At 43.5% G+C, this 18657-nt stretch overlaps 1 protein-coding gene across 1 annotated transcript in view; it reads right to left on the bottom strand.

The window, feature by feature from the left end:
* Window positions 1-18657, bottom strand: part of HCN4 (hyperpolarization activated cyclic nucleotide gated potassium channel 4) — a 116041-nt gene that overhangs the window by 82759 nt on the left and 14625 nt on the right. Inside the window, exon 2 of the mRNA XM_009675720.2 lies at window positions 1105-1528. Within this exon, the coding sequence (XP_009674015.2) occupies window positions 1105-1528 (424 nt within the window). The remainder of the gene's footprint in view (window positions 1-1104; window positions 1529-18657) is intronic.

Here is an 18657-nt window from a genome sequence, read left to right as displayed (position 1 = left end):
CATTCACAATTTATAATAACATAGAGATGAAGCCTGGAATTTGTGAGTGTGTACCAATGCCCTCCCTCTTAGTCTGTGACGCTGTGCGGAAATAACAGTCCTGCTCTGCCATGAATTAGTGCTCCGGCAGGTTGGTGTGATCTATCCATGACTTGCATGGCTACTCTCCCTTAACATTCCCAGGAGCACACTTGGCATTAGATCATGCTCTGCAATTAGGCTGAGGTCCAAGGCAGAGGAGAAAGACTGGGGAAGAAGATGAAACTGCCTTGACCAGCTTTCCTTGTCCTGAAAATATGCTCCTGACATGAACAAGCTGCAGAGAACTCTCTCTCTGCTTTGGAGAGCACTAAGACAGGAAAAAATAACTCAATCATAAGTTATTTGTAAGATCGGGCTCTACTCACATCAAGCCTGACAACTTGTCCTGTGTACTGGAACTTCCGTGGGACTAGCCCAGGGCCCAGGGGTCGTAGGTGCTCTTGCTTTACACTAGGTTGCTATGTCTTTAAGCAGACCCTATTTGTCTGCAGATTGCCTTTTCTTTCCTCTTCCCATTACTATGGTGTCAGAGAATTTAGAAAGCAAGAAGGTTATAAATACATCACCTAACCATTTCTTCAAGTGATAAGCGTGTAATAGAGGAAGTTGCGTGGGTAAAACAAATATCACAGGTTCCTGCAAATCAGCCGTCTCTAGACCCCTCCTCTGGGCTGTCTCTAGACCCTTTTGGTCTCTGAGAGGCAAGACTGAGCTGTCTGCCTAACTGCTCCCCTCACAACTATACAGCTCTACAGCTCTGCAACTTCACACTTCCTTCAGGGGAACCACCTGTACTTACTCACCTCTCAGACCATGCATCATCACCCCAGATTGTACAATGACTCTGAAGGAGACAGTATAGTCTCAAGTGACTAAGTAACAATATACTGAAGGCCCTCTTGGGAACCTGCTAAAAGCAAGTGTTACACTCAACATGTGTTTCTTTAGCATTTACACAGCGATAAAGTAGGAGAATGGGCATTCAGTGGAAGTGCCTTTGTGTAAGAGTAGGGTAAGTGGAGAAGAGATTAAGACTGCATGTGCACCACAGCCTCTGCTCACCTCCTCCCACTGGTGAATATAGCGGATGAGTCGGGAGAGCCGCAGGAGCCGCAGGAGGCTGAGGATCTTAGTGAAGCGCACGATGCGCAGTGCCCGGGCTGTCTTGTACACCTCAGAATCAATGCGGGTTTCCACAATCAGGAAGATGTAGTCCACGGGTATGGAGGAGATAAAATCCACCACAAACCAGCTCTTCAGGTACTTCATCTTGATCCTCTGTGGGTCGAGGATGATCTCTGTGTTGTCCTCCACCACAATGCCTGTTCGGAAGTTGAGGACAAGGTCGATGAGGAAGAAGGTGTCTGAGACCACATTGAAGACAATCCATGGGGTAGTGTTTTCATCCTTGAAGAATGTGATGCCCACAGGTATGATGATCAGGTTCCCTACCATCAGGAGCAGCATGGTCAAATCCCAGTAAAACCTGGACAGCAAGACAGAGACATGTGAGATCAGCCATAGAGTGAGAGAACAGGGAGCCCAGGCCAACAGAACTGATCTGCTTTATACATCTGTATCATCATTCATTTCGTAGGCTTTGCTCTCTGCCAGATGTATTCCCAGCACACAAGTTACTAATGTAATTAAGTGCTCAATATCATAGGGGCACTCATATTCTGGCTCAGAGGGTACAGAGAAGAATCAGCTACAGGGCTGGATATATTCACTTCAAAACTCTTTCTGGGATTTCAGGGCAACCCAAGGAGAGACTGAAGTATTTGTACATACGATATGGACTACACCCGTTATCACAGTGAGTATTATGAAAAGAGAGACAGAACAAATATTTGGGAGGGCACAAAGTCAGCATGCCAATATAACCACTTGAGGTTAAAACCATCGGGCTTGCTCCTACTGTCTGATCCTTTTTCAGAAGCAGCTAATACTGACAGCATTGGGATCAGGATGCAACTGGAGATCCTGCTGGGATCCCGAGTGTTCGGTGTGTTCTTGCCGAGCCAAGCTTACGCTGAGCTTGGACTTTAAGAGTTTAGTCAAGACTCCATAGACTTCCATGTTGTACAGAAATGACCAATAAAGCTCAGACACATGTGCCTGTACATATTTCATTTTAAAAGCAAGCATGGACAACATGTAACTACTGTGCCATGAAAAAACACAGTCTCTAAGAGGCTTATCTTCTCCTTAGCGGCAAGTCAATATTATTCTGTGGCCCTTACATTCATTTTGATTTTTGAAGGGACACACAGTCTGTGTATAGTCCCTTATTTACTTATTTATTTATTTTTAAGATTTTCCCCAGGTCTTAGTGTAAAAGATAAACAATTGCATGATGTTGCTGCAACTCACTCAGAGTGAGAACTTAAAATTTTTCTGGGTCTCATACTTTGTGGAGGAGTTTCATAAAGAAGCCCCATTGCCTAACATAGTGGTGCCCCAATCCCCTCCAGATGTTTCACAGGTAGAGATGCCAAAGTACTGTGGTTTCATATTACCAAGATTTCATCAGTTCTACATTGTATACTACAGGGCAGTTACTATTACACTGTGAGATATCACGAATAATTTAAATTCAGATGCACTTGTCACAGTAAACGCACAAAGTGTACAGAGCAAGCTGATTATTGGGTTTGGTTGCTTAAACCTTAAGATGCAACATGCAGAAAACTGCAGTGGCTCTTCCAGTCAGTCACACAAACTGGCAGGCTGTTTATATTACTCTTAGTCTATTGAGTACCAAATAACAGAGCGTGAAAAAGGTGACAGCAAGTTAACAATGCTAACGGACTCAAACAGGAGGGAGAGACCTGGCTCTTCTTTAAACCAGATCACCTCACCACCAGTGAATTCAATGGGGTCACTCTGGATTTACAGTGATGCAATAAAGGAAACTGTAGGGTCTGCAGAAGGAGGACATACACGTGCTGCTTGCCTATCTATCTAACATATTACTGCCAAAACATTAAAATGTTTCAGGAGAAATGGAGATCCTCAGAATCTAGATTTGGTAATAATTGTTCAGCTTAAACTGGTGCCTTGGACCAGACTCTGAGCACCCGCAGAACAATGTTGCTCTAGTGAGGTCTATGGCATGACATCCATTCAGGCCAAATAAGGATCTGGCCTCTCATCTTAAGCTTGTTAAACTCATAAAAGCAAAATAAAAAGCGCAGAATATGCCTCAGAAATGTTCTCTGTATAGATTATCTCTCCCTGATAAGAACACAACACTCTGAAGGACCTATAAAGCATATTTAAGATTCCAACTATTACACATGTACAGACAAGGTCACAAACCAGCACATCTACAGTTTTCAGAAATATTCAATGGAGGCTGATGGCAACTGACTTTAATATGAGCAAAGTTAGGCACTAACAGCGTTTCTAAAAATTTCATCAACCACCTCTGTCTTGCTTTCAAGGTGTCATGCACCTGCAGGCAAGATACCATGCAATCCTTCACCTAGTATAAAAGTGAAGTAGATGCTGGTAGACACCCGGCACTAGGTATTTCCAAGAGCAGGGCCATGTCATACAGTAATATGTCAGAGAGTAATAAACATAAATCTAAGCTGTGGTCTTCCTTATTAAGGGCCTGAGATGACGCCACAGCTTTCCTAGTCAATTAATCTAGATAATCACACAATAGCAGGAAGTCTGGAAGCAGTGTGTATACTATTACCAAAAAAAAAAAATCTCTCAGTCACCTTTAATTTGCCTGTTGGGATGCAAAAGCAGATATGCACAAAGAAATTTTTTTTCCCCAAATTTCAAATGAACAGCATGGAACAGACGTGGCCAGATACGCAGAGATGTAAAGGTAAGTGGCTTTCTTCAGCGATCATTGGATTTTTTTGGCCCTTATTTCTGTTAGCTGGCAATTTCAGTGGTCAGTGGCAACTGGAGACAATGGCAACACTGGCTCGGACTGCTCACAGTTCAGGTGAGAGGCCTTCCACGCACAAGCCTTAGTGAACGCTTCCTGCCTGATTGTAGCCACTCCCTGCTCCCCCACTCCCTTATAGTCATGCTTGGTCATGCCATGGTCAGTGCTCCTGCATCCTGATCTACAGCATTGCTTGCTACTCTGACTTCAGGATCCTCAAACTCACTTCACGCATGCTTTTCAGTCCCAGTCTGCAGCTTCCAGTGTTGTTCTGCTGCTGAGCTGTCCACAGAGAATCAAGGTTTGCAACGTGGACAAGCAGAGATGAGGTGCTAAAAATCATTTCCATGTGTTTCTTAAACCATAATTCCTCTCAGGTGTATACTAGTGATTCAAGAGTATTGTCACAGACTTCCTTTGCTTTTAATATTTAAAAGCTATCACTTATAAAACATAGAAAATAAACCTTTGTATCCAGTGCTCTAACTGCTAATAAAAGGATATCCAAAGTGACAGGGAGGAGATAACCTTCAGACTCTAGGAGAGAGGTGTAAAAAGCTGAAAAACACCAAGAATTTGGTCTACACACTATTGCAGCATGGCAAATCCACCTGTCTGAAATGCAAACTTCCTAGAAGTCAAAATTTAACTATGAGGATTCCACGGCTCCTGCATATTTTACTTTTATTCCGGGGTTAAGTATGATCTGCTCAGGGCAGCATCGCTGAATTTAGACTGAATAGAGTCTCAGGGACTGCAACACCTCAGAGGTCTAATACCATCCATGCGTCACTCTGCATTTACGCTGAGGAACACCTTTTCACTCCCTGTAAATTATTGGCCAGAACGAGTAACAGTGCATGTGATGTACGTAAGGGCAAGCACCAGCTGTTAATAACCCATGCTTTCTGTATTTCTGTTGCTCCTTTCATCCAGGGATTCCACAGACCTGACAGTGATGAAATTAGCTCCACAGCACCCATGAGAGGCAGATGGAGTTATTATCCCTGCCGTACAGCTAGAGGAGCCACGTGGCAATGCTGAGAGAATGGGATCTGCTCACCGAAGTCTGAGGCAAATTAAAGGTTAGGATCTGAACTTGATCCCTGAGTTTGACCAGATCAGAAACTTGTCGTATGGCTTGAACAGAGATTTGTCTCACGGACATCTCCCTCTGTTTTATTACAGTTGACTTAGTGAGACTGAGCAGCTCACAGCACAGGGAACAGGCAGCACTATATAAACCAGACACCTTGTTGTTGTAACATACTTGTTTTCACTACTACGCTCTCACTCTACGCACACTTCCTACAGCTGAAAATCACATTGTAACATGCATCTCTACCTCTGATCTGTTAATTCCTGATATATTATTTAGTTATAACAGAATGTGAGAGTTAGTGTAGGCACAGACACTTCATGGATATATGTTCTTTAAACGTATTTGGTAACCCATAGTTGATTTGATAGTATGAACACTTCATAGGCATTAGTTTGTGTTTTTTGAACTAGAAAGTTAGATCAGCCTTCTGTTCTATCTATCTAATGCATAATGTAACAACGGGCTAGGACTATCACTTTCAGATGTCATTTTTTTATTAAATAAACCTTGCTTTTTCAAAACCTTGATGCAGTGTAACCATCTACAGTGCTTGAGCTCGGGAAGCATAGTGATTGCTGGACTGAAAATAATGAATCGCAGAGGTTAGTCTGGTTGGCATTACTGTGTCAGTCTAGTATTCAAAGACTGTCCCTGAATGGGGCACATTTGTGGCCTTAACTTCTGTTCTTCTTGCCTGGTAGTGTTTGCACTGTCAAGAGAAAATAGACTTGAGCAACCTCACCTCTAAATTAACAAAGCTTTTTGGATGTTTTCAGCTTTTGCTGAAAGGCAGCCAACTCTGGATTGAACTGAGGAGCTGCCTGACAGCGCACCGAAAGGAAGCAAAAATAAAAACGCATCTAACGGAAAATGTCAGGGAGCCAAGATATTCTCACCAGCAACGGATCCTAGCTCAGACACCATGGCTGACCTTCCTAACCTTGCAGGAACAGCTCTTCAATGAACTATATCTTGCTAAGACCAAAACCAAACACAAATCCAATTGCTCTACCAAGCCCAGGCAGGAGCACTGGCTCGGGGCTGACTCAAGAAACAGAGTGCCACCTACTGAGTCACAAATAACATCCAGAGCCTCTGCTTTGCATGGGGAGGAGCTGCTACATTAGTCCTTTAAGCAGCTGACAAAAATCCACCCTTTTCTGCAGAGTGGCAGCCGCCGTCCCCCCCCCGTCTGGAAGGCCTGCCGAATTATACACTGCTGTGCACACCAGCCAGTACCCTGACAGGAAAGAGGTTGCACTTTAATTCCCAGGACTGCTAGTCAGGCTAGAAATAGAAATCACCATTTGTAAAGAGCATTAGCGGATGTCCGTGTGGCTGGAGCAGCAACGGCGGGAGGAAAGCGTACTCCAGAACACAGCCACTCACTCAGGTGCCTGAAAAGAGAGAGGGAGAGAGAGCGAAAGAGAACGGCGCAGGACGAGGTCCTTCCCTCTCTTTGGAAATAGTGCTTCTTCCGCTTATGAGTAGGTGTATTTCTCCTGGAGAGTTACAAACTTTGCATTATTCACAGAGATAAGAGGAGGACTGTGGTGATTCACTGCTTCTAAATACACCAAAGGCCACTTAACCAGAGGCCACTTAACCAGCTACCTAGTGCAAGAATTCACTCGCTAGACGAATTCACCTATTTATAGTGATTTATTCAAATACTGGAAAACCTCTTTGAAACGAAGGCCCACAAAAAGAAAGAGAGATTCACATGACTTACAAAAATACCCTGTGTGCTAAATAATGGGAAATGATTAGGAGGACCTACTTAAGGAATGAGACAAACTGTTTTAATTCCTCCTGACCAATCTATGCAAATACTACGTCTCCTCTGGCATCCTGAATAAAGCCTCTGAGAGCGCTGATAATGAGCCACACATTATGGCAGCTCGGGGAAAAGAGCTCTCCTGAGCCCCAACCCCTGCTAGCGTTTCCTGACCTTCTACTTCGGTAGCGCTGGCTGCTTCGCACTCAGCTGTGGTTATTCCCAGCCATTGAAGAATACGGACTACACCAAATTCAACTTCCCCGCCGGTTGTAGCCTATGCAAATACGTAGAAAGTAAACAGTGGGGATACACCCAGGGCTGCTACAGTGGCTGAGGGCTACATCCAGACTAGCTGCACCTGTAGGTCTAATGAAGCTCTTGCAACTCGCTCGTCCTGCTGCCAGTAGGGCGGCAGAGACTGGGAGCCCTGGGCAGTGACGGTCTGAACTGTTCACCTCTTTCAAACTTAGATCTCGGAGTCAACATGATGCCTCAGCTGGGTAGCAAACAATAAATGGTATGAACATGGCCCTGAGTTATTAAGATGGGATACAATTCTGCACATGATTAACTTTCCTACCAGGAGCAAAAGGACTATTAACTAGTGATGCATCTGCAGCGCTTACATAAGCAGGGATATGATTAGAGAACCACTGAAACACAGAGGGATATCTCACGATAAAGCATCCACTACAAGGCAGCGCATGCCTTGGAGCGCTTTTTTTGCATCTAGATTTCTTAAAACTCATGTTTTGTCTTTGACAAAATTTTCTCTGAATTCAGCTGTCAGTTTTACTTGAGGCAAGATATTTTCTATGGTCTGTATTTAGCCTTTCACTTAGATTATCTTCAGTCTACATAATTGCTCACCTAATCCCCTCTGAACAGTGCAGAATTTCATGCCGTGTTTGGAGCTTAACACATATGCTGATATTATTATTTTAAAATATAATACATGCAGACTGTGGCGAGTGGAAAATTAGGAAAGCTACTGGTTATGTAACAGTTTGCAGTGGCATTTGCAGTCCAAGCAAGGTAGCAAGTTAGCTTTCTATTGTTTCTGTCATTAATTTTTAAATCTAACATTGCATTAGTAAACAACAATCTATCTACACCGTGCATTTTTCAAAGTAATGCCCATGCACTAATTAAATCCAACAGACCTAAGAAGGCATTATCATGCTATATTACAAATAGGTGGACTATGAGATACAAAAGATTTAAGTCACTTAGTCAGAGGTAGAGCTAGTACTAGAAAACAGGGATTGCTAGTTCCAAAAGTGGTTTCCAGTTATGTTATATACTGTAATTTGAGCAGTAGCAGCAAGGGAAAATTTCCATTCTCTTTCATTATAAAAATATAAATACAGACATCACTTAGTGATATTTTTATTCCAGCTGTAATACTCGACAATTTGCAAACAACATGTCTGAGGCATTGATGCATTTACCCTATTATAACATAGTACATTATGAGTTATGCCCTTTCTTTAACTTAGATTAGAGAATGCATTGTATCAATATGAATTAGTTTAAATTATTAGTTCATTGACACTACCTACAATACACCCACTCTATTTTCAGGCTTCTTAAAGAGACAAAGATTTGCATGACAGTGTTGTCATGCAGGAGACTTCAAAAGAACTGAGCACAAGTGAAGTAGACCTTATGTGGAAGGTAATCTACCAGGGAACAACGTGTTTACCTAAATTACACAATAGCCCAAGACACTGAACAACTCAGGACTTTGTCAGCTGTTGACACAAGCATTGCCTCCTGCACAGGTTGCCCTCCCAAGCGGTCAGAGCGGATCCCAACAGGCCCCAGCCCTGGGGGGCTGGCAACCCCCTCGGGGAGGCACGGGGCTTTTCTTGCTCTACCTACAAAAATCTTGGGCCTTGCCCTCCCACTAGCTCCAGTCAAAAGCTGCAGAACCCAAAGTGAGCTCATTAGTAGGAGACTTCCCTTTTTTCCATCAAATATTAACTAAAAAGAAATTACCAAGCCCTTGCCTTGGCTGTGCTCTGGGAGGAAGGGAGAGAACATGCTGCATGCTGTGACCTCAGGAGAAACCTCTTTCTCCTGGGCTCTCCTGGAGAGCCAGGAGACTCAGCGCTGTCTATCAGAGCAGCTAGAGGAGTCACCAAGCAACAGGCTGTCTTTCGCAGACTCCAAGCCACGCATTTCTGTGGCCTCCACGTAGTACCACTGATGGGTTTAAAATTGCCTTTTTAGTTAGCCAAGGTAGACAGTCCTGACAGTCTGAGCCTCTGTTGGAACAGCTTCATTTTCTTTGCTGTTTTTCTGTCTCAGGAATTTGAAGAATGTTGTATTATCTTTGTGCTGAAGTGCACCAGAAACCACATTAAGAAAAATACTCTTCAAGCATGTAAAAAAGTATGGAGCCTTATCCCAAAGAGCTGCTGGCACTCCTTGTAAGTGTATATAACTGTCCTTCAGACAGGGAAACTGATGACAGAATTTAAATCATTTGGCCAAGGCAGCACCACTCTAACCACTAGACAGTGCTATCTTTCACTCAAGTTTTTCCAAACGCCATACAGTGTATGTTCTTATGCGAACTAAATAGCAAGCTGTATCACTAAGCCCAGTCTCATGGAAACTGAACAAACCTTTCAGGGTGTTGTTTCATTACGGTCTGAGGCATGTCAGGACAGAGGAGTTGATGTCGTCTTCAGTGCTGCTGCCTGGCTTGCTCACGTCCTGGGATAATTAGAGTTCTGGACATCTAAAGTCAACGTCTATTACCTAATCCTAATCCTAATGTGTTTGATAGAAATTGTATAAGAGTTTTCAAGGGTTTTTATGTGCAATCTGCCAGTCAATAAATGCAAATGTACTGGAACACTTTAACCTACTCCTTGGTGTTCATATGCTTACTGTATCACTCAGAAACAACACGCTCCTGTGTTTCATTTCCAACAGTGATGAGACACAAATTTGTCACAAGGATGAGAAAAGTCACACTGGATGCTGCACAAAGTAGTCAACTGACCTCACTCTATCCTGAACTCAGTCTGCTCTCCTGCCTGTAGATTCCTGCCTAACAAATTAAATGCTATCTTACATCCATACTTGTAACTCAGTCTTCCCAGAAAAGAAAACATAAACAAGATTTCTTTTCCTCCTTCGGTGAATGCACACACATAAACAGAAGGAGCCACAAGAGACCTTGTTTGTTCAGAAACTCCCAGGCCGTAAATTTGGAGTATGGAAGCCAACAGAGCACACATCCCATTTTGAACTAAAAGCAGCACTAGCAATATTTTCTCACTTGCCTGGATGCAGCTATCACTAGCTCTCGGAGAATTCCCTTGTATCAGGCTGCAAATGTAGGGAGTTTTTTGTGGGTACTTCCTGTGGGAAAGCTTGTTGCCTCTCTTCTTTGAAGACCCAGAGAAAGAACATTTACACACGGGACCTAGACAACTTATTGTTGTTCTTGTAGCACCATTGCCCAGGATAAGGTGACCAAATACACAAATGGTTCTGCAATAGGAATTCATTAGCAGGAGTGTCTGGAGAAAGCAGTGGGAGGATAATACTGTTCACATTCAATGGGAGATTTATAAGCACAAGCTTCCTGTAGAAGGAAACCAGATCAGTACAACTGCTGGTGAGCCAAGCTCTAACCATTCTGGATGGGCTCCTCTCCCTCCTGGTGATGCATTAGACCATTTCAGGCTCCCCGTTGAGGGAAGCTGTAGAGAGACTGCACACCTGCTGCTGTTGGTTTGGGGATCACCTCCTGTACAGCCACATCACTGCATAAGATGTGGTTCTTCTCCAGGGCCTTTCTCATCAGACTTCATCAGAAGAAGGAACCAGCAAGACCACATCCCCCCTGAGGTAAAGAATTAGGTAGAATTTTCTATTCACCATATTTAACCAAAACTGCAGGAATCCTTGTGCTCATAGTGGAAAGCCCATGCCAGAGAGCTTAACTGCCTCTTCATATCCTAACACACTACACTGATAAATATGTCCTGATTTCTGCTTCCTCTCTCTCCTATGCCTAATCCCAGAGGTTTTCAAGGTGGTAGATGTGTATCGATTTAATAGAGCGCCCGGCATACATTTTACACAAGATTGACATGCTAAGGGCCTGGCAATTCTGCATTGTTTGATCTTCTGAAATCTCGCGCTTGTATGAATATGGAAAAGTTCCTCTTTATTTGCTGCCCGTTGATCCAGACTTCGACCCTTCCGTGTGCGCCTCTATCTCTGATGATTTAATAATGAAAGAGACCAACATACTGAGGGAAGGAAGGAAGCCCCTTTAAGAGTACTTATTGCCATGGAAACTTGCCATATGTTGTTGTAGAGAATGGACAGATCAATAAAGGCTGCAGCTTCCAAGTCACCATGAATATGTTGTGGAATGTAAAGGACTAAGGCGTAAAGACATGCATAAGCTGTGACATTATGAAGTTCAGGCCGTGGCCCAGATCCAACATCCAGCATGACTCAAATTCAAATGTTTGGGCAGTCTGTTATAAAGATGTATTTACACTAGGGAGTTCTGAGTTTTCTCAAAAAGCAGGGATATTTGGGCCAAAGTTATGATTTGCAGCCATGTATATATAGGAAAGGGAGTGTGTCTTATTTAGAGTGCCCAGACTCACTCCACTCGCATGGAGACGCATACGTACAGATTTCAAAGCCTAGTTCTCCGAGTCTGGTCTTTCACCCCTACTTGTCGGAGTAGTGCCCGTAACTTAGACTTACAGAATTCGGTGCTGCAGGTACAGATTTTACATCTGTATAGATAGTGAAGATATATGTATGTATGCATGTACATTCAGAATAAATGCTACTGCAGTAGTGGCAGAGAGCATATGCCACCAATTGATATACCATGTATCTTCCATGATTATATTTCTCTTGAGAACTTACAGGGATGACAGGCTGGATTCTTAGCTCTTTCGCATTGACATGGCTCTGTTGACATGAACAAGTTTACACGAGATGAGGATGTGAGCCTATCTACTAGGAACCCACTTTTACTAAAATTAAGCACTAAAATAGGGCAGAGAGATGACATGAGTCACATACCGATGTATTGTCACATGGGCATTAGGTAAGAATCACAGCTGAGAAAGTGGAGGACAGTGGAGGAGACTGCTCTGCACTCTGCTAGCTGTTGCTTTGTTTTGAATTGGCAAATTCATGCCCGCACGCTCTGCAGAGTCCACAAAGAGGCGAGAAAGGCATGCATCAGACGGTCGAGTCATCTGCCAGGCTGAGAAAAAGACTTCTGGCCATCTGAGATGCTAAAACTGTTCCTCATAAATATTGCTATGCCACAGCCTGGCATTGATTAGGAACCAGGACTCCAGTCTCCCCAGATGAAAAGCAGGGTGAAACAAAAGGTCTCTTCTTAAAACACTCCCAAGCCCTTATACAGGCTCCTAGAGCCATAAAGAACCCAGGTTTGGGATACTCACCATAATCTTTGAACCATGCATCACCAGAATAACCATCTCTGCAACAGGTCATCAGCGGGTTTAAGCAGCCTTCAAAACAAGTGTTTGTGTAGTTTAACTCAGAGGCTGGCCATTTACATCAGTTGCTTTAAACTGAAAGACCAACAAACGGATGAAGGGCTCTACAGCCTTCCTGAGCCTGAGGATGGATCAAACCTGAGCCTGATCCAGCTGTTCTTCAGCCACATGAAGCCATTTACTCAATGAGATACCTCTCTGTCTGCTTGCAGGATGAGGCACATGGGCTGTCTCACATACTCTCTTCAACTTTTAAAGTTAAAATGTTTCAAGAATAAATCAGTGAAACAAGGTTAAATGACTTCGCTGCTGCGAGGATTTATGTCTGAGACGAGCAAGAGCGTTTGCCAGACTGCAGTACCTGTGCATGTTTATTCTTACCACTCTGCTCCAGCAGATGGTGGGGGGGGGGGGGGGGAGAAGAGCTTAACCTTTTTCCTGCTTAACAGCAGAGTGGGAATCCAAAAAGCTACCAGAGAAAGGTAATGGAAAGTAGTTTGTTTTTTTTCACTAGTCTGCTGGAATGATTATATCCAAAGCTCTGTTAATCCAAAGGCCTGAACTTCCTAAACTTCATGCTCACTGAGGAGAAAGCTGGGGTGAGAGATGTTCCCTGCAGGTAGTTTTCATCCCTGTGAAGCACACTTCACCACAGATCTAGTGGTTATGCAGCACAATGATAAGAAGAGCTGGAAGAGAGAGTTCATTCCCAACTTACACATCCAAGTCAAAAGCTGTCTTTAACAAGTATTACTGCTGGTTTAATATCACTTCAGTCAACAGGGATGCCAACTCTGGTGCAAGTTTTCCGCTTACTCTGTGAGCAGAAGTATGGCTCCAAGTTTCAGAGACTGTGTGTAAGAACAGCGGATTTGAATGGATGGGGTTATTGTTACATTGTTTCAAAGTTTCATCTTTTCAATCTCTTTCTTGAGAGGAGGGATTGGAAACCTGATCGAACAAGAAGCACTTCTCATTTCCACTCATGAAGAAAAAAGACCCTGCCCCAAATGAGGATTTTATCCTAACAAACTAGACCAAGTTCACTGTTGAAAATCAACAGAACATTGATTTACACCATAACTTTCAGTCCCAGTGGGAAATGTTAATGCTGCATCACTGTTTCTGACAAGCTTCAACAAGAAGTGCCAGCCATAAGCCTCTCCATCTCTTTGTGGGGAAGAGAAGATGGGTGTCGATGGTGGGAGAAGGAGGAGAATAAGACATCTAAAATTTTAATGAGGTAAGGGCTACGTATGTTTCAGTTTCAAAGGTGGAAAACATTTTTCTCCCCAAACCGCTCCTGGCTGCTGCTCTCAGACTTATGTTTGCATTGACTTATTCAGACTGAACTGGAGCACAATGAATCCTTAAAGACTAATGCTGCTGGCATCCTGGGGCTATTCAGGTGTCCAAGACCCCAGACAAGAGATGAATCACCTTCTAAAAAATGCAGCAATTAAGGGAAAAAAAATGTCCAATTCCCTCTGACTATTTTAGGTCTCTGAAGAAACATATTGTGCTAAGGCTATGCTTATCTAAGGCATCCACGTGAATCCACTGTCCCTTCCAAACACCGGATGCTGAATTAATTACTGCATATACAGAAACAATACATAGCTTGCAAGAGATTTCTGTCTTTTGGTCTCAGAGCACTGTACGGCAGGTGGACAAGTCGCACCATCAGCATCTGACAGCTGGGGAAACTGAGGTACGGAGAGGCAGCGTTTCTCACTCACGCACACAGATCCACGGGGGAAAGGAGAAGAGAAGCCAGAGCTCCCAACATCCATTCCAGTGCCTTAAGGGCAACAGAGAGATGCAGGTGGAACGAAGTTTACACACAAGCCTAATTCCCTTCGTTTAGGCCCTGTTAGCCTTTTCCTGTGCTTTTCTCCACATAGGGAGGTTTTGCCTCACACATGCAAAATGATAAGCTAAGCCTGCACTACTTTTAATTCACAACTTAGCACTTCAGCTCTGTAGAAAGGCAGCTCCTTCTGCAACAAGGAGCCTCTGTGCTCCCAAGCCTTTTTCAGCGCCTGAGAGACTATTATTTGTTGGCCCAGCAAGCATTTCTGCACTGAACTGATTGAAATGAGGAGACTTAGCAGAAGCTTATGGGCAGCAGGAGTCCTAGGGAAAGAAGAGGAAGCATGAGGGAACTGACACATTATAAGTCCTCTTTATTGTTTTAAAGGCACAAAATAGATATTTAAGTGATGTGTTATTAGTTTTAATCAATAACGAGACAAAAGTCTGTTTTGGTGCGTGCTCTGAGATAGGAGACTGGAAAACTCAGAAACTCTGGGTATTCAAAATATATCTTCCCCTAGAAGAGATACCTTCAGACACACTCTTCATCCAGAGAGGGTGCTTTGACTCACCAGTGATACAGCATATGAAAAATTCAGTGGCCAAATTTGGGGCCTATAAGACCTTTACCCTCATGTCGGATTGGCAGGAGCTTTTTGGCTTTTCATCTTCCTGTGTGGCATGGAACATGCTACGTAACGCTCCTGTAAAGGGAGTTCGTGCTGGGATCAGCTGGGCATTTTCACTTAACATATATTTGGCTTCTGCCAGGACTCAGGACATTGATGGATCTCTCCCGCTCTTTGCAGGACATCATACTGCAAATTTCTCTAACTTTTGATCTTTTGTAGAAAGGGCACATCTCTGTAGTGTGGTAGGGATGTTCTGGGGATTCTCCTGTATCAAACTTCTCAGTGACGTACATGGTCCTTTCCAGCTCTTTGTTCCAGTTAATAAAACATCCCAAGCAAGTTCTTACGCCAACCCCTTCTTTCCTGACCATTCAGAATCCCCTTTGCAATCAATGGGAGTTTGCATAATATCTCTCCTTAAAAAAATATATTCAAAACAGGAAAACACTGGTTGCAAAACACAGCGGCTTGCTGTAACTGTATTAGAGCATCCAGTGCTGTTCCTCCGATATATATAGCACTTTTCTGCCAGGGGCACCCAGACAAATAGTGATGGGCACCATTAAGAAATGCTTAGATAAATCTTTTCCAGTACGGGCTGGGCCTGATATGCTCCATTTAAGTCAATGGAACACAGCCACTGAGCCCTGGGGGAGCAAGTGCCAGCCCTAAATCATTTCTTTGATTAATTGTTCTTGGGAAGGAAGAATTCATTAAGTATTCAGCTCAGCAATTAGAAATAAATATATTTTTAGAATGAACAACCTGCCAGAAACAAGTTGTTTCAGAAATATATTCAGATTGATGCAGCCCGTTTTCCATCAATACATAACAAGGAGGCTTCAGCCTGCCAGCTTCCCATCCCAAGACGCAGGGAGACTGCAGGAAAAAGGCAGGACAGCTCTGTCACTTAGAAACTGGCTGTGGAATGCACACAACTGAGGCTCCGATTCTGTGAGTAACTCTCTAGAAAATAACGTAATTTCTCAGTACGTTAGTTTTCCAGACACTAATTGGGAACAAATATCCTTTCCAGTTTCACAGAAATATTACAAAGCTAGGTCTACAAACAGACGGGACGTGCAGATATGATAGTGATAAAAACCCAATACCTAGTGACAAAAAGTCTAGTTGCACCTCCGCATCAGGGCTTAGACATGCAAAGCAGATGAATGTGAAATAATAATCTCTTTAAAGCTTTTTGGACATGTGACCAATACAATTCCCACAGTAATTAGGTATAACTGAAACTCACAAGTAGTTATGTTTACACACTGAACAGTTATCAAAAGAATAGTTGGATAGATATCTTAGGTGGTGATATTTGAGCGCTTTCCTGCCTATTTAAGAGCCCACTGACACATGAGGTGTAAGTATATATTTTAATTTTTTCTGACCCCATTTAAAATTAATAGCTACACGTTGTGCATCTGCCCACAAATAAGCTGACCGCCCTCCGCAACAGCAAAAGTATTCAGAAAACAAAAGGAAAGGAAAAAGAGCGTCTTTCCTCTCTCTTTCTGCCCACACAGATGCATGTGGGTGAGGACTGCAGATGGGCAGCTCTTGCCAGCAGCATTGTTTCTGAGGGAGACACAATGCTGCAAGGTCAGGAGCTGGAGGTGCCTGTTGAACAGACTTTCCATCTGATGTTTTCCCCGGTGTGACAGAACCCCCGCACTGGGTCACACAGGGAGGTTTTCCTCTGGCATGCTGAATCCTTGGAAGAGGGGTCAACTAGAGCAGATTGGACCTGAGGAGCACGCCGTCCATCTAGTAGTGCTCCTCTAAGTACAGAGCCTTGCTCAGGGTATCCCCAACTGCTGCTGAAGCTGCTGCACCCACTGCATGGAGCGTAGCAGCTCTCCTACTCCTTGGGAGAGCCTCTCCCCCGCTCAATGACTATCCACCAGCTCCAAGTGATGGATGGTCCACAAAGCAGCTCAGAAATGGTGTGAGATATCACAAAGCAGAAGCTTTGTGCTTCAAGCTTCAAGCACATGAAGCACAAGCCTATCTTCAGGAGAGAATGAAATCAGAGTCAACTGCATGATATCGAAATACACCTCTGAGAAAGAAAACAAACACCCTGGTGAGGCTGTCCCCTTTACTTTGAGGCAGGGACTCACCACGGACCCCTTTCTATAAGCAGTACTTAGGGTGGATGAGGTCTATTCATGCCTAAAGGCCACACACAACCAAGAGATGAACAGTGGCACCTGGTGCATGACCCCTCCGTCTAGAAAGATGAACTTCAGGTCTGAAGTCTGGAAGAGGAAACACCAAAAGAACCTAAATACGCTCTGGGTACTGAAAGTTACAATCACAAAAGACTGTCCCAGTCTTCAAAAATTTATGTCTTAAAAGAAAAAACATGTCTTATCGTTTGCTTTTGGTGCCTATTGGTAAGTGTGTTCCCTGCCCTGTAGTTATGTTGGCAACGTCACGCTGAATTCTGGCTTTTTCCAGAAGCAACACAGAAACAAACTCTCAAAGGCTGTATTCTCTAAAACATGAAATGTACTTACAGTTTTTTACTTCTACATATATAGGACCCAGTCCCAAAGGCACTGTAGCAGGCACTGACTTACCCTTTGATTTTAGCAGAAGCAGGGATATGCTGTCATATTATGTTAATTAGCTAAGAACTTGTGCACGTCAATAATGCCCGATTAGGTGATGTCAGTGTTCTTTCTTTTAATTTTTAGCTAATCTACCCACTCTGTTTAAGAAAGCTTAGTAGTAAACAAGGCAAAAGCTGGCGTTTTCCTCCCTGTTCTTCCAAACTCATCCCACTAGAAATATAATGGATATGACTCAGCCCAACTGGCTGGCACCCAATGGTTCACAGAAAGGCTGAGCAAGACAGAAGAGTAAAAGGATGGTTCAGTGATTCGGGGACCTGGGATAATGCTCTGCAAGCCACTTGAGCCAACATCCTCAGCACTCACTGGTTTCATTGGGAATTAGATGCCTAAGAACTGAGCGGATCTCTCACTCCTTGCTCCTCATCTGCCAGGCAGAGATAATGTACTCCTAAACTCAGGGAGGATTGGGTGAATATATCTGAAAACTGCAAAACTCTCATAGGCAACAGTAGAGGAACCACATAAGCGCTTTGGAAGGTGATCTTAAACGGTGTACCAGTGTGTATTAAGACAGCCTATTCTCTGGAAATTTTCAGTTCAGTTGCTCCTATAGGGCCTGACTGGTGTAAAGGAGAGTGGCGTCTGGAGAAGAAGTTTCAGAAGGTCAACGCTCAAACCAAATCCCCGCTCTGAGTTTTCCAGCCTTTGCTTAATTCTTTTTCTCTGTGCTCAGGAATGAGAGCAGAAAGTCTTTCACTGGTGTCCAGGAAAAGCAGATAGCAGATTAGCTCTGCTCTCACGTATATGCCAAAACATTTTAGCGCATTAGACATTCAGACTGTAAGTTAGGGATCTCCTTTATGAAAGACACCATTAAGTCAGAAATAACTATTTTGTGGGCAAAGAACAGAAAATTCTGCGCTCTAAAATACTTCCACTTTAGCAACAGAGAGCCAGCCTCACTAAATCCCACTTTGAAGATCCATTCTACAAACATTAAAACACGAATATAATCTTGTATCTATCACTATGGTGCAATGTTAGCGGGTCTCAGACAGTGCTAGACACAGTGACCATATGTGCCTTAGAGATATGTAGGCCAGAGAGACTGGCTAGAAGTAGCTACAATGAGCAAAACAGATTCCTCCTGTCATTCCACTAGCTGCAACGGATTCTCACCGAGGAATTCGGCTCCTTGTGTCTATTGATGAAAACTAATTTCAAAGAAATGATGACTTCTCTTTCTGTATTCACAAGAACCCG

The sequence above is a fragment of the Struthio camelus genome, chromosome 12 (genome assembly GCF_040807025.1).
Source record: "Struthio camelus isolate bStrCam1 chromosome 12, bStrCam1.hap1, whole genome shotgun sequence".
Classification (NCBI taxonomy): domain Eukaryota; kingdom Metazoa; phylum Chordata; class Aves; order Struthioniformes; family Struthionidae; genus Struthio; species Struthio camelus.
The sequence above is the reverse complement of the archived record's forward strand: the minus strand, read 5'-3'. Positions and strand labels throughout refer to the sequence as shown.